The sequence below is a fragment of the Lissotriton vulgaris genome, chromosome 7, assembly GCF_964263255.1.
Source record: "Lissotriton vulgaris chromosome 7, aLisVul1.2, whole genome shotgun sequence".
NCBI lineage: Eukaryota > Metazoa > Chordata > Amphibia > Caudata > Salamandridae > Lissotriton > Lissotriton vulgaris.
The window spans coordinates 239,363,742-239,382,246 of record NC_141695.1 but is presented as its reverse complement, the minus strand read 5'-3'; the positions used below and the strand labels follow the sequence as shown (position 1 = coordinate 239,382,246).

Genomic DNA, 18,505 nt, shown 5'->3' with positions numbered 1-18,505 from the left:
AAAAATTTAATTATATAAAAATAAAATATAGACATATATTAATGATTTAAAATACAAAATAATCATTCTATAATTTATTAAAACATGTAACTATTTAAAAAAACGCACATTTTGCAATACAATAAATACAACAGTTGGGAAAAGGTAGGATAGCGGAATACTTACATTTACTATTCCAACTCCAGTGAGTACAACAGTAGGGAAAGTGTTCGATAGCGAAGGTGTAAAAATTACTATTCCCACTCCAATTACTATTCCCACTACAGTGAGTGCAACAGTAGGGAAAGTATTGGATAGTGTAGGGCTAAAAATTACTTTTCCCACTCCAGTGAGTGCAACAGTAGGGAAAGTGTTGGATAGTTGAGGGGAAAAAATACTATTCCCTCTCCAGTGAGTGCAACAGTAGGGAAAGTGCTGGATAGCGGAGGGGTAAAAATCACTATTCCTACTCCAGTGAGTGCAGCAGTAGGGAAAGTGCTGGATAGCGGAGGAGTAACAATTACTATTCCCACTCCACTGAGTGCAACAGTAGGGAAAGTTTTCAATAGCGGAGGGTTAAAATGTATTATTCCAACTCCAGTGAGTGCAACAGAATGGGAAAATATTGGATAGCGGATGGGTAAACTTTACTTTTCCCACTCCAGTGAGTGTAACAGTAGGGAAAGTGTTGGATAGCGTAGGAGTAAAAATTACTTATCCCACTCCAGTGAGTGCAACAGTAGGGAAAGTGTTGGATAATGTAGGGGTGAACATTACTATATCCCCTCCAGTGAGTGCAACAGTAGGGAAAGTGTTGGATAGTGTAGGGGTAAAAGTCACTATTCCCAACTACTCCTAAACCCATACCCACCCTAAAACTTAACATTCTCCATTACTTACCTTGTAATTCGTTGTGATGACATGTGTTGTAATGGCATACGTTGTAATGGCATGCATTTCAACCCCTCCCACGCTTATGACGGAACCGCTCAATCATGGTCCTCGGGTGGGCTGTGCTGGTGGTGGAGCGGTTCTGTCATGGCCCGCTCGTCACGCCTGCGCGGCGCTGATTTTGCGCCTGCGCTGACGTTCTAAAGAACGGGCGGGCCATGACGGAACTGCTCCGTCACAAACACAGCCCACCCGAGGGCCATGACAGAGCAGTTCCGTCATAAGCGTCAGAGCGCCGGGCGGCCACCCCACACCCTTAGCGCTGCAACGGAATTGCCGCCGCAGCGAAAGGGTTAATGACATGCATTTAATGGCATGTGTTGTACTTGCATTGCAAAAGTTGTGTTGTAAAGGTATTGCGAGGTAATGGATGTTTCCCGATGCATCAGTAACCACTGTCAGCTCTCAGCTCTGGGTGGGGAAGGGAGAGGGGGTTCTGCTGAAGACCCAGTCATTGTCCGGAAACAACCATTCGTCCATCAAATCTCATCACTACAAGGTTTAATGGCATCCTGCATATTTGGAGACTTTGCTGTGTCTGGAACTGTGTCCCGATAACGGGACTTATTTATGAGCCCCTTGCAACACTTTTGCGCCACTGCTACATTACTTTTTGTGACGCAGCGGCGGCGTAAAGAATTTGCCATGTTACACAATATTTTCAAAGTGATGCTTCTAGGTAGATGCTTCACTTTGTAAACCCCTGCGCTACATTATACCTGCATCAGGTATATAGTATGCAGGGTGGGCGTTCCATTGCAACAAAGCCTCGTAGAAGTGGCGCAGTGAAATCTATCAGATTTCACTGTGCCACTTCTGGAACGCCACTGAGTCAAAAACTTACTACTGCCTCACAGCAGGCGTAAGACTGATGCAGGCCCTTTCACATGGGTCTCACCCCTTATGAAAGGACACATTGCTGGAGTTGCGTCTGTTTTCAGATACGCCCAAGCAATTACCTCACTTTTGCGCCTACAGATAAGTCTGAAATACTGACGTGTCTGTAACTCCTTGCGACATGGAGCGCCGTACATTAAATATGGCGCATCCATTGTTTCGCCAGAGGGTGCAGTGAAAACTGTTGCTTTGCTGTTTTCATGCAGCAATGCAACAGTTTTCATAAATGAGGCGCAAGGTCTTGCGCCTAAGGGTCTCACCTTGCACCTATCATGTCTACTTTTGTTCTCTCTCTCTCTCTGACATTCCTCTTTCTCGATCGATATCTCTCTCTTATTCTCCCTCTCTCTCTGTCTTTAGTACCTATTGCCTTGTGCCTTTTTCCTCCGATTCTACCCATGGTTTTCTATCTTTTTTTCTATGTTTGTTGCTTCTTGAGTGTGCCCTTTTCTTCCCATTGTTCTCTGCTTCTCAACTCTGTTTTTACTTCTTGTTTGTGCACCATACAGAGCCATATTTATAGAGGGGCAGGCAATCTGGGCATGTCATATTGCCTAAATTTGCACATCACACTAGCTCCGGTTCTTGGTGTCTGGATTTCAGACGCAAACTCTCTATGTAGGGAATATCAAGAGAATGATGAATGGGTTCTAAATGACACAGTGCATGAACAACTTTTGAGGATGAGGTTTTCAACCACATACATATTTTCACAAACACAAAAAACAAAAAACATGGCCAATTTACACATCAAGGTTTTGGATTCCAGGCACTCTGGAGAATGCCCTCTTGATGAGCTGGTCAAGGAAGTTTAAGTATGCATTTCTTCCAATGACCCTGATTTCATCTGTGATCAACAAGCTCATAAGAGATAAAGGGGCAGATTTACAAGCACTTTGCGTGACTTTTACACGGCCAGTGCATCATTATTCTGACGCAGCCGAGGCGTAAATGTTGCGGGCCATTTACAACGTGACGCATCTAGGGAGATGGGTCACGTTTTAAAGACCTGCATCACATTATACCTATGTCAGCTATGCAGTGTGGGCGTTCCCACGCAAAAAGCCATGTAGAACTGATGCAGTGAAATCTACAAGATCTTCACTGCATCAAAATCCCTATGCCGTTCAGACCAAGCATAAGGAATAACACAGGGCTTTTTGAATGGGATTCACCCATCTATTGTGGCGCATAGCTGAAGTTGCGTCACTTTCATGAGCAACTCCAGCAAGGCATCACTTTTGCACCAACAGATATACCAGAATTTCTGGCATATCTGATAATCCTTGCACCATGGAGCACTCTATTGTAAATACAGTGCCTCCATAGTGGCGGAAGGACATTCGGCGCTGACGCAAGGAAACTGACGCATCTATGCAGATGCGTCAGTTTCCTTGCGTCAGCGCCAAATCTGCCCCAAAGTGAGGATGATCTTGATTGCTCTGGAGTGGCCTTGTCAATGGTTGTTCCCCAACTCCTGCATTTAGCAAAGAAACACTCTGGGATCCCACACTTGGACAGAGCAATTCAGTGTTTATGACTATAAATAAAGATTCCCCGTGGAGAACGCCTGTTATTAACAGCACTTTAAAGAAACTTCACTAGCGCAATGTGAAGTACGAAGTGAAGCACACCATGAAAACTATTTTGTATTCCTTAATCTATGTTCTTTTAGGTCTGAAATGGAGAGTTAAACTATTCAGTCATGTCTGTTGTAGAGTAGGTTGTACAAAATGCTCCTCTCACCATCAAATTGCAATTTAGGTTTTTTAGAGGTTTTTTTTAAAACTTAAGGACCATCAATCCCTGCTCTTTTAGGTAAAATGGCAGCATGTCATTACTTTCAACTTTATCTCCAATAATCTCAGTGGGGTGGCAGGACAATTATGACCTGTATCGGTAAGAGGGCATTTATCCTTCATGCCTTCGTGCCTCTTCCATCCTTTGTCTTGTTCTGTGGATGTCAATTATACAGGTAACAAAATATTTGGGACATTCACCACATCATTAGCTTCTCCAGAGGAATCAGATTAATTTCAAAGATATACAAAAGAGAAGGCATCTCGTATCTCTGTGAGACAGTGCCTGGTACTCCACACTATGCTTAGTTTCTGATGCCCATAAGTAATTGTCATTAACTTTGAATGCACTTGTATCGGTTAAATAATGTTGTACATGCCCACAGCGGAGGAGGATCCATGCGAGCCGTTGATGTGTACAGGCTCAGAATGGTGCGGCGAGCGCAACGGGGAATTCGGGTGCTTCTGCTATTATGATTACGATGACCATCAGAAGGCCAACTACGGTAAGACAAAAAAAAATTCTGCTGGAATCGCAAGTTATACATTTTATTGTAACATGAACTTCCATCAGCCTGCCAGAAGCAAGTGAAATAGCAATCCTCCAAATGTTATGACAAGATAATCTGAGTTTCATTAAAGACATGGAGACTACCATTATGCCTTATTCCTTTAATGCTACTCCACAAAGTTCTTGAAATTAGTATACATCACAAAGAAAACTATCCCTAACAGAATATTTGGCACACATTAAAGTCCATGCAGTGAGTATTCTGCCTGTTTTGAAATGCCAAATCCATCAAAACCGAAAGAAGGAACAAGTACCCATGAATGAAGAAAACAAATCCTTTTGAACATGAAAACGATTTATAAGGATCTCTCCATAAATGTACCAAACAAGTAGGTATTTTCTAGACTAAATAGGAAAATATTAGAGTTACAGCAAAAAACATTATTAATCAGAAATAAACAAGGTTAATGCGAATTTCACAAGCTCATTACAATGTAATCAGTATACAGAAAATTATAATCGCTATTAAATATTTCATTAGCATTTTCAAGTACTACGAATTTCTTTGCTACGATTTTATTAATTATATTTTATTCATGTATTTATTTTTAAAACCAGTAAACAGGACAGGGAGGGTGGGATAATGTTAGCCTCAGTGTCTTTAATGAAATTCAGAATCTCTTGTCATTAAATTTGGAGAATACCTATTTCATTACAAGACCGGATGCTACTATTATACATGTTGGTATTCCTTCAACATTACTTCAGATATATGTTCATTTGGCTTACAATAATTCCATGCAAAGGTGGAGAAATTGGACCAATAATCCACCTTCATAATATTCTCCATTTTACCACCCTTGAAGAAACACTGGCTAGCCATTGCCCCCTCATAAAATGAGCCTGGAGTTTTTGTAAATCTACACCAGCTTGTTGCATAATGCATTTTACCCACTCTGCAATTTTAGTTGTGGTAACCACTTTAAAAAGGGTTAACAAAAGAAAACAGAAGCTGATCGGACCCATCCGGTCTGAATTTACTTATCCTGGGGTCATAATTCTTCATGCAATTCACAACACAGAGATTTATTCAGGATTCAAAAGCAGGTCCAAATGTGGATTCGGACATAGTCCTTGTTCTTCTGTTTATCTCAAAGGTAACATCAAAGGTATCATAAAGCCTGTGACTTACCTCCAAGGCCTTAGCATCTGATACTGTTTGAAAGTAAAGAGGCTAACTTCAACAGAAGCCTCTTCAATCTATATATCTATTAGCATGCCAAGATAAAAATAATGAAACGCCTAAATTAACGTCCCAAAGACCATCACACCCAGCTTTGGGAATCCCCTCAATCTGATGCTTTTAAGCACTCTACAGATGAAAACATTATTTCCAACAGATCTGCTGTTAACTAAACAAAGCAATGCAGAGATTGCCAACCTATAGCAGTTTATCATGCTATAGCTAAGTCCTCTATTAACCTGGTCCACAAGTAAATTAACCACCTGAATTACAGGAGCCCACACAGGTTCAAATTTGCTTCCAAGCACCAATGAACCCATGACATACAGATTTCACTGTATCTACTGGGTGTACCTGGAGCCCAGGACTCCTGTAAGAGCTCATCAGCTCTTACAGAAGATCTAGATCTCCTGATACTTTCCAGGAAAGAAGGTTCAAAGTCCCTGTCAACACCAAATGATGTTCCTCCCTGTTTGTGCTTTGCAGAGACCTGGTAGAGCCGAAAGGAAAAAGGGAATGTTGCAAGCAAGTTCCAAGGTCATTGGGAACCATGCTTGTGAGACCCAAAAATGAGTTATGAAGATAATTAAGCAGCTCTCTTGCCTTACCTTCTGGAGAACTCTCTGAATCATTGTAAAGGGGGAAATGCATATGCATTAGTTCCCTGCAAGTCTGAAGGAAAGCATTCACCACTAGAACACGAGCTCTGGCATCCAGCTGTAATAATCTTCCAGCTGAAACATCAGCCTGCTAGCAAAAAGATCCAACTCTAGGGGGCCCTAAAACTGAGTTTGCCAGCTAAAAACAAAATTGTTCAATTTCCATTAGCTGAAATCCTGTAAGAATCTTGAATTCCAGTCTGCAGAAGCATTCACCTTCCCAGGTAAAAAGTTTTGCGCTGTGGTTGATCTTGTGTTCTATGCAAAAAATCCAAAGCTTTGTGCTAAGTCTGATAAGTCTGTAGATCTCGTACCACCTAAACGATTTATATACGCTTCTGCAGAAACATTGTCCATCTTTAACAAAACTGCTCTACCTTGTAAACAATGCCTGAAACTCATAAGGGCATAAAGACATGCTGTCAGCACTAAATAATTCATATGATGCGCTCTCTCCACGTGTGACCACAAGCCACCAGTATCTTGAACACCCAGGCTTGCACCCCAGCCTATCGAGTTGGCATCCTATTTAAGTATAAAGTCTGAGGAACATCCAAACATCGCCCTTCCATTCCAGGCATCCAGATTCTCCAACCACTAAGGCAAATCTGATCCTTGTCCAGGTATACTTTGTCTCCATACTATAGAATTTTCCAAAGGACCTTGGCTTTTACCCTCTGCAAGCCCCGATAATGCAACGGGCCGTGGAAATTTGCCTGGATAGATGATGAAAGAAGACGTAGTAGTCTGGCCAATTCCTGCAATGTTAAATACTCCTGTTTGAGGGCAAACCTTTTCTCTTTCCGGAATTTGAGATAAAAGCAGCATTACTTTCACAGTATAGTGATACAGAAGAATTCTAGGACCCTGGAAGAAAATAAGACAGATTTCTCCCTGTTAACAATGAATCCCAAATCTTCCAGGAGTGACATGATCCAGGACAAGTCCCACAAAATCTGTACTCGGCGTTGGGACATAATGAGTAGATCATCCAGATCAACAATCATCCTAACTCCGTTTTCCCTCAGGTAGGAGGCTAGAGCTCTCATTACCTTGATAAAATACCACGGTGCCAATGAGAGGCCAAAGGGTAGTGCACGGAACTGATAAAGACAACCCAGACAGGTAAACTGAAGGTAAGCTTGGGATTCCCTAGCCATAGGATTTGTGAAGGAGACATCTTTAAGGTCTAATTTGACTAACCAATCTTTACTTAACAGCATATCCCTCAAAAGATGGATGCCTTCCATCTTGAAATATATGTACGATAGGAACCAGTTTAGGTCTCTCAGATTTATTACTGGTCTCTACAATGTGTCCTTCTTTCCCACCAAGAACAAGGTACTCATGGAAACCTTGCTCTCTAAGGATATCAGAACTATCACTCCCTTCTGTAACACGGTTTTCACCTCCTCCTCTACAACCCTCTGTTGTGCAGCGGGTAAGGATAACTCTCTTGGGATAACTAACAGAAAGGGCTCTTTGCAAAAATGCTAACCTTTACCCATGGACATTTTGCAAGACCCTACAGTCCTGTGATATAGTCTCCCCGAGGTGGGAAAAACATCTGAGGTGAACCCCTACCTTTTCCGGGAAAGAAGGTAATATTGCAGTACTCACCAAGGTATCAGACGAGCCCTCTCCTCTTGACTTATTTCCTCTTCCCAATTGACACGACCTCTCTGTGAGTAAAAGGATCCAGTCTGAAAGCTTCTGACTTGGTAACCTCTTCCGAAACCTCTTGGTTGTCTGAAGTTAAAGTGGAAACTCTGAGTGTCACAGCCAGCTGAACATCCCCTTTTGTCGGTCCATCCAAAAACATATTACTCTGCGCCTTTTAACACCTTCGAATCTCATGACGAGCCCAGCTCGTCATGAGCCACGGTGCTCATGTGCTCATGACGAGCTCAGCTCGTCATGACCTTTAGAACGCTCGCACGCTGGGCTAATTCCTCTGCTGTGCGAACGTTCTAAAGAAACGGGTGTGGTCATGACGAGCTAAGCTCGTCATGATCACACGACCACCGTGGCTCATGATGAGCTGACCTCGTCATGAGCACAGGGGCGCTGTGCACACCCCCCCCCCACCACCCCCCAGCCGGGCATGGGAATTTTCCCAGCTGTGAAGGGGATAAAGATCTGTAAATGTAGCCACATATTTGCTTATTGTTTAATCATGTCTTCCCCAAATAGAACGCCTTTTGGGATCTTTGATGGCTCTTTTTCCAGCAGGTCACCAAGCTTAGGGCTGTTTCATCAAAATGACCTTGCGTCTTTCTTTATTTAGCGCAGGGTTAGCATTCCCTTAGAATACTAAGGCTCTTTGGCTCCACCCTCGGGGGAGGTCATTGGTGTGAGTCTCCTCCACTATATCTATAATTCCAAACAGTGGCCCAACTACATCGAGCAGGCATCGTGGCATGACTTAAGGGACCTCTCAAGACTTTTTCTAGGGTCCAGACCCAATTTAAACAAAAACGTTATTAACTCTTGATCAATCTTTTGGGTAAGACAAACCTTATCCTGAATTCCTGGCCTGGAACACTTGGCCCTCAAAACATGTTGTGCCCCTTTATCAAGTGGATTACCTATCCGTTGTTCTATAAATGTAGCTACGTGGTCTTGCAGCCACCATTCAGCCATACATGAGTGCCTGATACTATCCAGCGAGAACATTTCCCCTCCTAATAGGTGCTTAATGGTAGCATTGGAAGCAGAGGGGGAATCTGACTCCCTAAAGAGCTCTTCCTCATCAAGATCATCTTGATCTAAATCCAGAGCATACTCATCACATGGGCTCTCATTAAGGGGCTCTTCATCCCCAACCTCAGAATTCGGATTGCCGTCTGTGGCATCTGAATCCCCTGTGCTGCATCGGACATCCTTAATTTTTGTGTTCTGTGAGACATCCATATATTTTGAGGTGCTTCGCCCTCCCAAACTCTGTGAGGTACTTAAGCATTCCATTTTTATGGAAGTTGTTGCCCCTTTTTGTATACGTTTACCCTTTTCTTCCTTTTATCTCCTTTGCCAACCTGAGAGAAGTATTCACCTGAAAATGGATGTATGACGTTACAACGCGAAATTTTACAACGCACACCGTTACAACGCATTTTTTACAACGCAGGATCCATTACATCGCTTGGCTTTACAACGCATGACATTACATAGCAGATGCTATTACAACGCATGCCATTACAACGTAAGTATAGGTAAGTTTTTTTTTTTTTTTAAATGTAATTAATTTTAATGTAATTAATTTAATCAATTAAATTATTTTTAAATAATTATTTTGTACATATATTACTTTAAGTTTATTTTTAAAAGAACTATTATTAATAAAGAAGTATTATTAATAAATATTAAAATTATTAACATTAATTTTTTTATTTAAATTAAAAGATTTATTTTAAAACTAAACCCTAAAAATACCCCTGTACCCCAAAACCCAAACCCAGCCCTGATACCTAAAAATACCCCTGTACCCCAAAACCCAAACCCAGCCCTGAACCCTAAAAAATACCCCTGTACCCCAAAACCCAAACCCAGCCCTGAAACCTAAAAATACCCCTGTACCCCAAAACCCAAACCCAGCCCTGAACCCTAAAAATACCCCTGTACCCCAAAACCCAAACCCAGCCCTGAAACCTAAAAATACCCCTGTACCCCAAAACCCAAACCCAGCCCTGAAACCTAAAAATACCCGTCCCCCAAAACCCAAACCCAGCCCTGAACCCTAAAAATACCCCTGTACCCCAAAACCCAAACCCAGCCCTGAACCCTAAAAATACCCCTGTACCCCAAAACCCAAACCCAGCCCTGAACCCTAAAAATACCCCTGTACCCGAAAACTCAAACCCAGCCCTGAAACCTAAAAATACCTCTACCCCAAAACCCAAACCCAGCCCTGAACCCTAAAAATACCCCTGTACCCCAAAACCCAAATCCAGTCATGAAACCTAAAAATACCCCTGTACCCCAAAACCCAAACCCAGCCCTGAACCCTAAAAATACCCCTGTACCCCAAAACCCAAACCCAGCACTGAAACCTAAAAATACCCCTGTGTACCCCAAAACCCAAACCCAAACCCAGCCCTGAAATCTAAAAATACCCATGTACCCCAAAACGCAAACCCAGCCCTGAAACCTAAAAATACCCCTGTACCCCAAAACCCAAACCCAGCCCTGAAACCTAAAAATACCTCTGTACCCCATAACCCAAACCTAACACTGAACCCTAAAAATACCCAAAAACCCCAAAACATATACCTCAGTACCTCAAAACATGTACTCCTATACTCATACTTATTTTAAAAAATTACTTAAATTAATATATTTAATTTATTATATTAAAAGACATAAATTAATATATATATATATTTTTTTAATATTAAATAAATTAAATAATGTAAAAAAAAATAAAAAAAAAATACTTACCTATACTTACGTTGTAATAGCATCTGCTATGTAATGTCATGCGTTGTAAAGGCATACGATGTAATGGATCCTGCGTTGGAAAAGTTGCGTTGTAACGGTTGTTTCCCCCTGAAAATATCTATCTTGCCTCGTCACTCTGATTACCTTTTAATGCCATGACCTAATGAAGTTTCACTCTGAATTACTCTTTTTATCATGTCCTTATAAAGTTCCCCTGCTGGGTCTTAATGGTCTCTCCCTGATCAGACATGATGAGGTTTATTTAGCTATATGACTAACTTAAATAGTGCTAAAATTACTCCCAGGAGCAGTCTCTGTTATTGTATGAGTTGGGTTCTTCTCGAAGTACACAGCACACTGATCAATTGTCAGCTTATTGCTACAGAAGGGGCACTGTAACCGTTTATCAGCATAGGTATCCTGTGAGCATAATACTCACGTCCCAACTCAAAATTGTGCCATACAACATGCAGAGATTGTTGCTGTGAGCATTTTTCAAATGTTGAAACGTCAATGCGGCCTACCACAGATAGCAGCTTGCCGCACCTGAAGGCCCAGCAAGAAGGGTGTCGCTGGGACTGAGGTAGAGCGCCCCTGTCGCCCATAATTTTAATCCTCGGAGTGGGAGCGGGCAGCCAGACCATGCAGGTTGGGTTTGAAAATCGAGGGGCGTAGCACCCCAGCGAGAACAGGTAGGCTGCGCTTCAGACAATGAGGTGCTTGCCTTATTATTCTCATTGATACAGAAAGCGCGATTGCCTAATTATTGTCATTAAAAGCCCACAAGGACTCAGTAATAAATTGGAAACAGTGATGGCAAAGGAAATTAAAAAGGTTACGCAGTGCTTCTAGTAGTAAGCCATTCTAGGGCAATTCCTTAGCTCTAAACAGAAAAAGATATTTATGAAGAAACAGTAAACGGAGCAAAAACAAAGGGAGGTTATTTATCTGTGAGGAGAAGCATTTAACCCCTCCCCTGCTTATGACGGAACCGCTCCGTCATCAGCTACGTTTGGGCTGTGCTGATGACGGAGCGGTTCCGTCATGGCCCGGCCGCCGCGCCTGCGCGGCGCTGATTTCGCGCCTGCGCAGCAGTTTTAATGAGCGGGGCGGGTCATGACGGAACCGCTCCGTCACCAGCACAGCTCAACCGCGGCTGGTGACGGAGCGGTTCTGTCACCAGCATGCGGCCGCCGAGCAGCCGCCCCGCCCACTTAGCGCTGCAGCGGAATAGCCGCCGCAGCGAAAGGGTTAAAAGAGGCAGAATACTCACTGCATGGACTTCTTATGTGTGCTGAATTTTCTATTCTAGAATGTTTTCTACTTTTTACAATACTTCAAAGTGCTGCGTGGAGTGGCATTAAAGAATAATGTATAATGGTAGCCTCCGGTCTTTTATTGAAATCTGTCATACATCACAAGGAGAAAATAAGGTAGTCTCATGTCATATTCATTGAAAATAACTATAATATGTTGACGTGTTTATCAATGCTCTGGTGGCACTATGCCCTGCTCCATATGTACAAAGCAATGCTTAGCTATGCAGACCATCACTTTTACCCATGCTCCTGTAGCGCTATGCTCCAGATTTACAAAGTTTGAGTGGCTTGTAAATACGGCCACTTTTCATATATCATTCTGCGTGAAAGGGGTGTGCAATGGGTGTTGCTGTGGGCGTTTCCATGCAACACCCGTTGCATTTTGACACTGCCCCAAATTACAAGGATCTGTAAATCTGAGGGAGCGTTAAAAACTAATGCCAATGAAAGCAGGCACTAGAGTTGCATAATGAGGAGAAATACTTTTATTTCTCCTCGATGTTTGCTCTTTCTATGTGTGGGTCATTGTGCAGTACACATAGAAGGATCAAATCAATATTTTTGAATGTTTATGTGCAGGAAATGACACCATCCTGCACATAAACAATCATCCCTGCAATGCAGGCACCCTTGCAAAATGGCGCAATGGTGTCTGCGCTGGTGCTCGGCAACTATTTTGAGTGCTGGCGCAAGGGAAAACACAGGGGTGTGCCATATTCTTGTGACTACGGCGCATCCTTGCTTTTTTTATATGACGCACCGCGACACTGCAAAATTGCTTGCAGCACCGCGCTGCACCATTTCCTAGTAAATATGAGCTGGAGTATTTTTGTATCCACTACAAATACCACAAACAGGAGGTCTGAATGACCTGAAAAAAATCATACACTTGTGACATCTCTGGTCACCTGTAATAAAGAAATGATGTAGCCGTTCCACTATACTAACTTACCACAGTTTAGATCTGACAACACAATGCCTGCTGCCTAAGCCAGCAGCGAAGAGGAAAGGCAGCACACTGAGCATAACTAAAACTGCAGTTCAAACACCTGGAAAAAATCCTGGATTTTCCTTCTGCTCTGTTTTTCTAGATTAACAATGATAAGCAGAAAGGAGAAATGTATTGCAAGATATTTCTTTTTTGAATGCTTGAGGTACATATAGGAAAGATAGACTGTCTGCATGAGCTGCAATATTTTCTTTTCAAATCTGTATCAAACTGAATCTAATATGCTTTTTCCAACACAATAGTGAAGAGTCTTTTGGTGTGCTTAATTTTGTGCTAGAGATTCTACTCCTATCATATTTTCATCAAACTGAATCTAATATGCTTTTTCCAACGCAATAGTGAAGTGTCTTTTAGTGTACTTAATTTTGTGCTAGAGATTCTACTCCTATCATATTTTCATCATATGACAGAGCAACGCACCAAGCATTTAGGTGGTCTGGGAGAAATTTGTTGGGGTGACCAGTGCTTTATTTGAGCTGGTGGCTTCTGGTGCGCAGTACATGCACTTAATTGTCAAAACCGGTGTTTCAGCTACAAGGTGGCGCTGTCTGGCTAACTTAGAAGCCATTACTATTGTTTGCAAAAATATAGTTGTTTAAAATATCGATTTTTTAATTAGGGTTATGTATTTTAGTTTATATTTTCATTTTATGTGATGTATGTTTTTTGTATAAGTATTGTTTAGGTTTTTTATTATATGTGTTACATTTTTAGAAGTTATGAATTTTATTTTAATTACATTTTGCATTTTTTAGTTCTGTAGTGGGTTGTGGGTTTATTGGCAATCAGGGTGAGAAGTAATTTAATTATAATAATGTAATGATTATTTTTAATTTATTTAATTTAGATTTTATATTGTTAATTGTGGGAAGTAATTTATTTGTAATAAATTATTCATTGGTTGTTAATTTATATTAACTAACTAATTATGGTAATTGGGTGATTTTTTTCAGAGTGGGTTGTGGGGATTATGGGTAAAGTGTGGGAAGTCATTTATTTTTAACTAATTAATAATTAGTTCTTAATTAATATTATTTAATTGATTGACAATTAAGGAAATGGTGTCTTTATTTTTAGCTGCAGGTTGTGGGGTCTATGGGGTAAAGGGTGGGAAGTAATTTATGTTTAATTAATTAAGTATTAGTTGTTAATTTATGGTAACTAATTAATTGCAAATTAATTATGGTAATTGTGTGATTTTGTTGTTGTGGGTTGTGGGGTTTATGGTGTAAAGGGTGGAAAGTAATTTACGTTTATTTCATTAAAAATTAGTTGATCATGAATACTAATTAATTAATTGATATTTATTTGGGTATTTGTTTATATTTTTTGTGCATGGGTTTTACTGTTATAGGGGTACTGTGTGGGGAGTAATTTAATTTTACTTTATAATTTGTTGTTAAATCCTATTAGTTTTTTAATTAAAAATATGTTTTCATTGTGTAATTAATTTTTTTACAGTTTAATTTTAGCTGTGGGTTGTGGGTTTTATCGGGGTAAAGTGTGGGAAGTTAAATAATGTTTATGAGTTTTAAATTGTTTTTTAATTAATAATATTTCTTTAATCGTGTTATTTAAGGAAGTAAATTTAGTTTACATTTATATTTAAATGTGGGTTGTGAATTGTGTGGTGTCATAGGGTAGGAAATAAAAAAAAGTAAATTTATGTAATGTTTTTGTTTCTAAATAATTTCTAATTAAAAATATTTATTTGTTTTGAAATTATTTTTTTATTTTATTTAATGTAATATTAGTAGGTATTTTTCATATGTATTTCACATTATAATATGTTTTTTTTCATTAATAGTAAATATATTTGTATTTAAATGTTTAACATATTTATATATTTTATTAATTTTGTTTTTTGAATATTTTTGTTGTTAATATTTTGTTTGTTTTTAATTTAGAACTGACTGAAGTGAGAATATTAATTGTTGCTCCTCCTCAATCCAACACGTTCCCTACTGTTGCACTCACTGGAGTGGGGATGGTAATTTTTACCCCACCGCTATCCAGCACTTTCTGTACTGTTGCATTGACTGGTGTGCGAATAGTAATTTGTACCCCTCCGCTATCCAACACGTTCCCTACTGTTGCACTCACTGGAGTGGGAATTTAAAATTGTACCCCCCCCCCTCTCTCCCCCACCCACTATCCAACACTTTTCCTACTGTTACACTCACTGGAGTGAGAATAGTAATGTTTACCCCTCAACTATCCAACTCTTTGTCTACTGTTGCATTCACTGGAGTGGGAATAGTCATTTTTACCCCTCCGCTATCCAACACTTTCCCTACTGTTGCACTCACTAGAGTGGGAATAGTAATTTTTACCCCTCCGCTATTCAACACTGTCCCTACTGTTACACTCACTGGAGTTGGAATAGTAATTTTTACTCATCCGTTATCCAACACTTTCCCTACTGTCACACTCACTGGAGTGGGAATAGTAACTGTTACCCCTCCGCTATCCAACACTTTCCCTACTGTTTCACTCACTGGAGTGGAATTTTAAGTTTGAAGATTTTTAAATAGTTTAATGTTTTATTTGTAAATAGAAAGTTTTTGTTTTTTATTAGATTTTATGTTATTGCTATATATACAAAGGCGGGAAAACTGTAGTCCAGGACGTTAAGGAATACATAGATGAGGCCACTAGACAAACCTCAAACGATGAGCATTATGACCAGTTGGATAAAAGTCCTGTAGAAACCTGGACACAGGAATACCATCACAAATTGCAACAATGGAATGAGTTAGGGTTGATCGACTTTGAGGAGATACATATCTGAAGGTAGACTATTCCATCGTTGCAACCATATACTTCCTTCCAAAAGTACATAAGTCAATCAATAACCCACCAGGAAGACCAATTGTGAGCTTGATTGGATCACTTTTAGAAAAAAAATCATGCTTCATTGAGAGATTTCTGATGGAATACGTGACATCATTGCCATCTTATCTAAAGGATAGTACAGTCTTCCTTAAAAAGATCCAGAATGTCCATTGGAGTGATGGACTCATCATGGCTACAATAGATGTGTGATCCTTATATACTTCAATCTTACATTCTGATGGAATCAACGCAGTACAAGAGTTCCTAAAAACTAGATCAGTAAGTTTTTTGGAACATTCAAACATGCTTGTGGAAATGTTGTCCTACTGTCTTACTCACAACATCTTTCTCTTCAATGGTGAGCTCTTCCTACAGAAAAAGGGAACAGCGAATGGTACATCCTTTGCTCCCACATACGCAAATCTATTCATGGGGGCGTGGGAGAGGGATGTACTATCAGGTGACTATAAATCCAAGATCAAAATTTGGAACAGATTCATCGACAACCTTTTTATAATTTGGGAGAGTGAACTGGAGAACTTCATCGAATCACTGAACAGGAATCAACTGAATTTAAATTGCACGTCCACCACCAGCAAGAACAGTGTAATATTCTTGGGTGTGGACGTATTCATTAAGAGCAATTAAATCTGTAGTAAAATACATCAGAAACCTACTGCCTGCAACAGTATACTCCATGCAAACAGTGGGCACCAGCAACATCTAAATTGGAGCAAACCGTATTGTCAGAAGCAGCGGGTAAAAAGAAACTGCTCAGAAGTAGATGATGTAGAACAACCACTAGAAGAGATGAGTGCCCGCTCCATGGAAAGAGGATACCCACTTGAAGTAATCAGAACTGCGAAAACATAAGTTAATCTGAAATCACAGGAGTGTTTCCTGACTTCTCAGCAAAAAGATCTGGCAGAACAGAATGAAGACATGGAACAACACGACTGATCATAGATTTTAACAATGATAACAAGGAACTGAAAAAGATTGTAAAGAAGAACTGGAACATACTGATGCTGGATGAAACATGAAAGAAAAAACTACCAGCATGCCCCAGTAAACCAAACAGGAAAACATCATCCCTAGGGGACATACTAACACATAGCAACTTTGAGATCAAAGCTCCACAAAAAAGAACTTGGTTGACCACTCCAGGATTTTGGTGATGTCCCAAATGTAGGTCATGTGAATATGGCCAGAACACCTTTACATTCACATTTAAAAATTGGGAGAACTGAACAGATTATGGACCACATAACATGTGAATCAAAATATGTAGTTTACATATTGGAATGCCTGTGTAAAAAACAATATGTTGGGAGTAGAATCAATAAGTTAAAGTTAAGAAAACTGCAACATCTGAGAGCCATCAAAAACAAAGACTTTACCTATCCCATTGCGAAACATTTTTCAGAATACCACTCTAGCAATGACAGTGAGCTGAGATACTTTGGCATAAAGATTGCGCATCTATGAAATAGAGGTGGTAACAGAACAATGGAATTGAGAACAAGTTGAGTTCAGATACATCCTAGCTATAGGAACAGAACAACCTTTTGGGCATAATCTGGATGTGGAAAGCCATATACAACTACAAGGATGGCTCCAAATATCTTAGCTGAACTCCAGCTCAATCAAAAGCAAAAAGAATAGGACAAGTAGAGTAATCTCCGAATGAGAAACCACGTTTAATCGTAGAGAATTGTGTGAAGAGAAAAGATCGAAGAGGGGAATGGAGGACTATATATTTATTTATTGAATCATGCACATTGTCACTTTCCGGTCGCTCATGTGCGTTACATATAGATATTTGTTTATTTATTGATTCAATTTAAAATTATCTACACTACATATACAATCTTATCAGTGAGATGCTTACATTTTAGGATTTTTTCTAAAAACATACTTTTTCATAGTTGTAGTGAGGAAATATAAAATTTTATGGTCAAGTTATGTTCCCTAGCGCGTACCCCACCATCTCCATGTACGAGTTAAAGTGCATGTAACTTCCCTCCTGTACCAGCTATGAAGACGCAAATACATTTGCGTCCAACGTTAACATGTCCTCTTTCAGACCCACCATGAATGGGTTGAATGGTCCGTTCCTAAGTATGCCATGCCAACGTCCTTTTGTAACGTACTTCTACGTTTTTCAGCTCTGGCTGAGTAGGCCCTGAATTTCTGCCACCGAGCCTCTTTCCTGGCTTCTGACTCCAAGGGCCTCTGCCCAGGCTGCCTCTGTACCCGTGAACTCTGACTTACTTTCAGCGCGGCCCCTCGCGCTCAGCTCAGCCCGCTGCCTGCCAAGATTGACTATAACCTTCGAGTTATCTGTTCCGCTCCCCGAAAATACATTCCTGCCTGCTAGTTTCAGTAAACATTCCTCCCAGCTGCAGAGCCAAAGGGCCGGCCTGTCTATATGCAAGTAATTCAAGTAATTCATAGCCCTTGTTGCCATGCTCCCATGGAAGGCCCGTGCCCCCACGCTTCTCATACAGACACTCAGGCGCTTATACACGCACTCACAGCAAGTATAGAATAGCTTCTGCCCTAGAGACCTTTCCGCCCAGATAGCCTAGTTCCTAAATATCAGATACCAGATATGATAGAAGCACAAGTTGATCTGACATGCCAGACTTCTGTCTCTTTCCGTCAGTGTAAATGTCAAGTCCCCTGCACCCGCCAGCTTCACGTCAGTTACACGTCATGCAGCTGCGCGCGCATCCAAGCTTCCGATTTCTGCTGATATTGCAACATTCCTGTTAGTGCCACCCCTTTTGTGACACTTACCTGTGACGTTTCTAGAACACACCTCTAGTTCACGCCTCTTGATTACGCACATGTACCACGTGTA

At 40.6% G+C, this 18,505-nt stretch overlaps 1 protein-coding gene across 1 annotated transcript in view; it reads left to right on the top strand.

Moving 5' to 3' along the window:
* Nucleotides 1-18,505, top strand: part of LOC147701284 (alpha-tectorin-like) — a 550,081-nt gene that overhangs the window by 338,995 nt on the left and 192,581 nt on the right. The window contains exon 16 of the mRNA XM_086930016.1: nucleotides 4,013-4,132. Within this exon, the coding sequence (XP_086786142.1) occupies nucleotides 4,013-4,132 (120 nt within the window). The remainder of the gene's footprint in view (nucleotides 1-4,012; nucleotides 4,133-18,505) is intronic.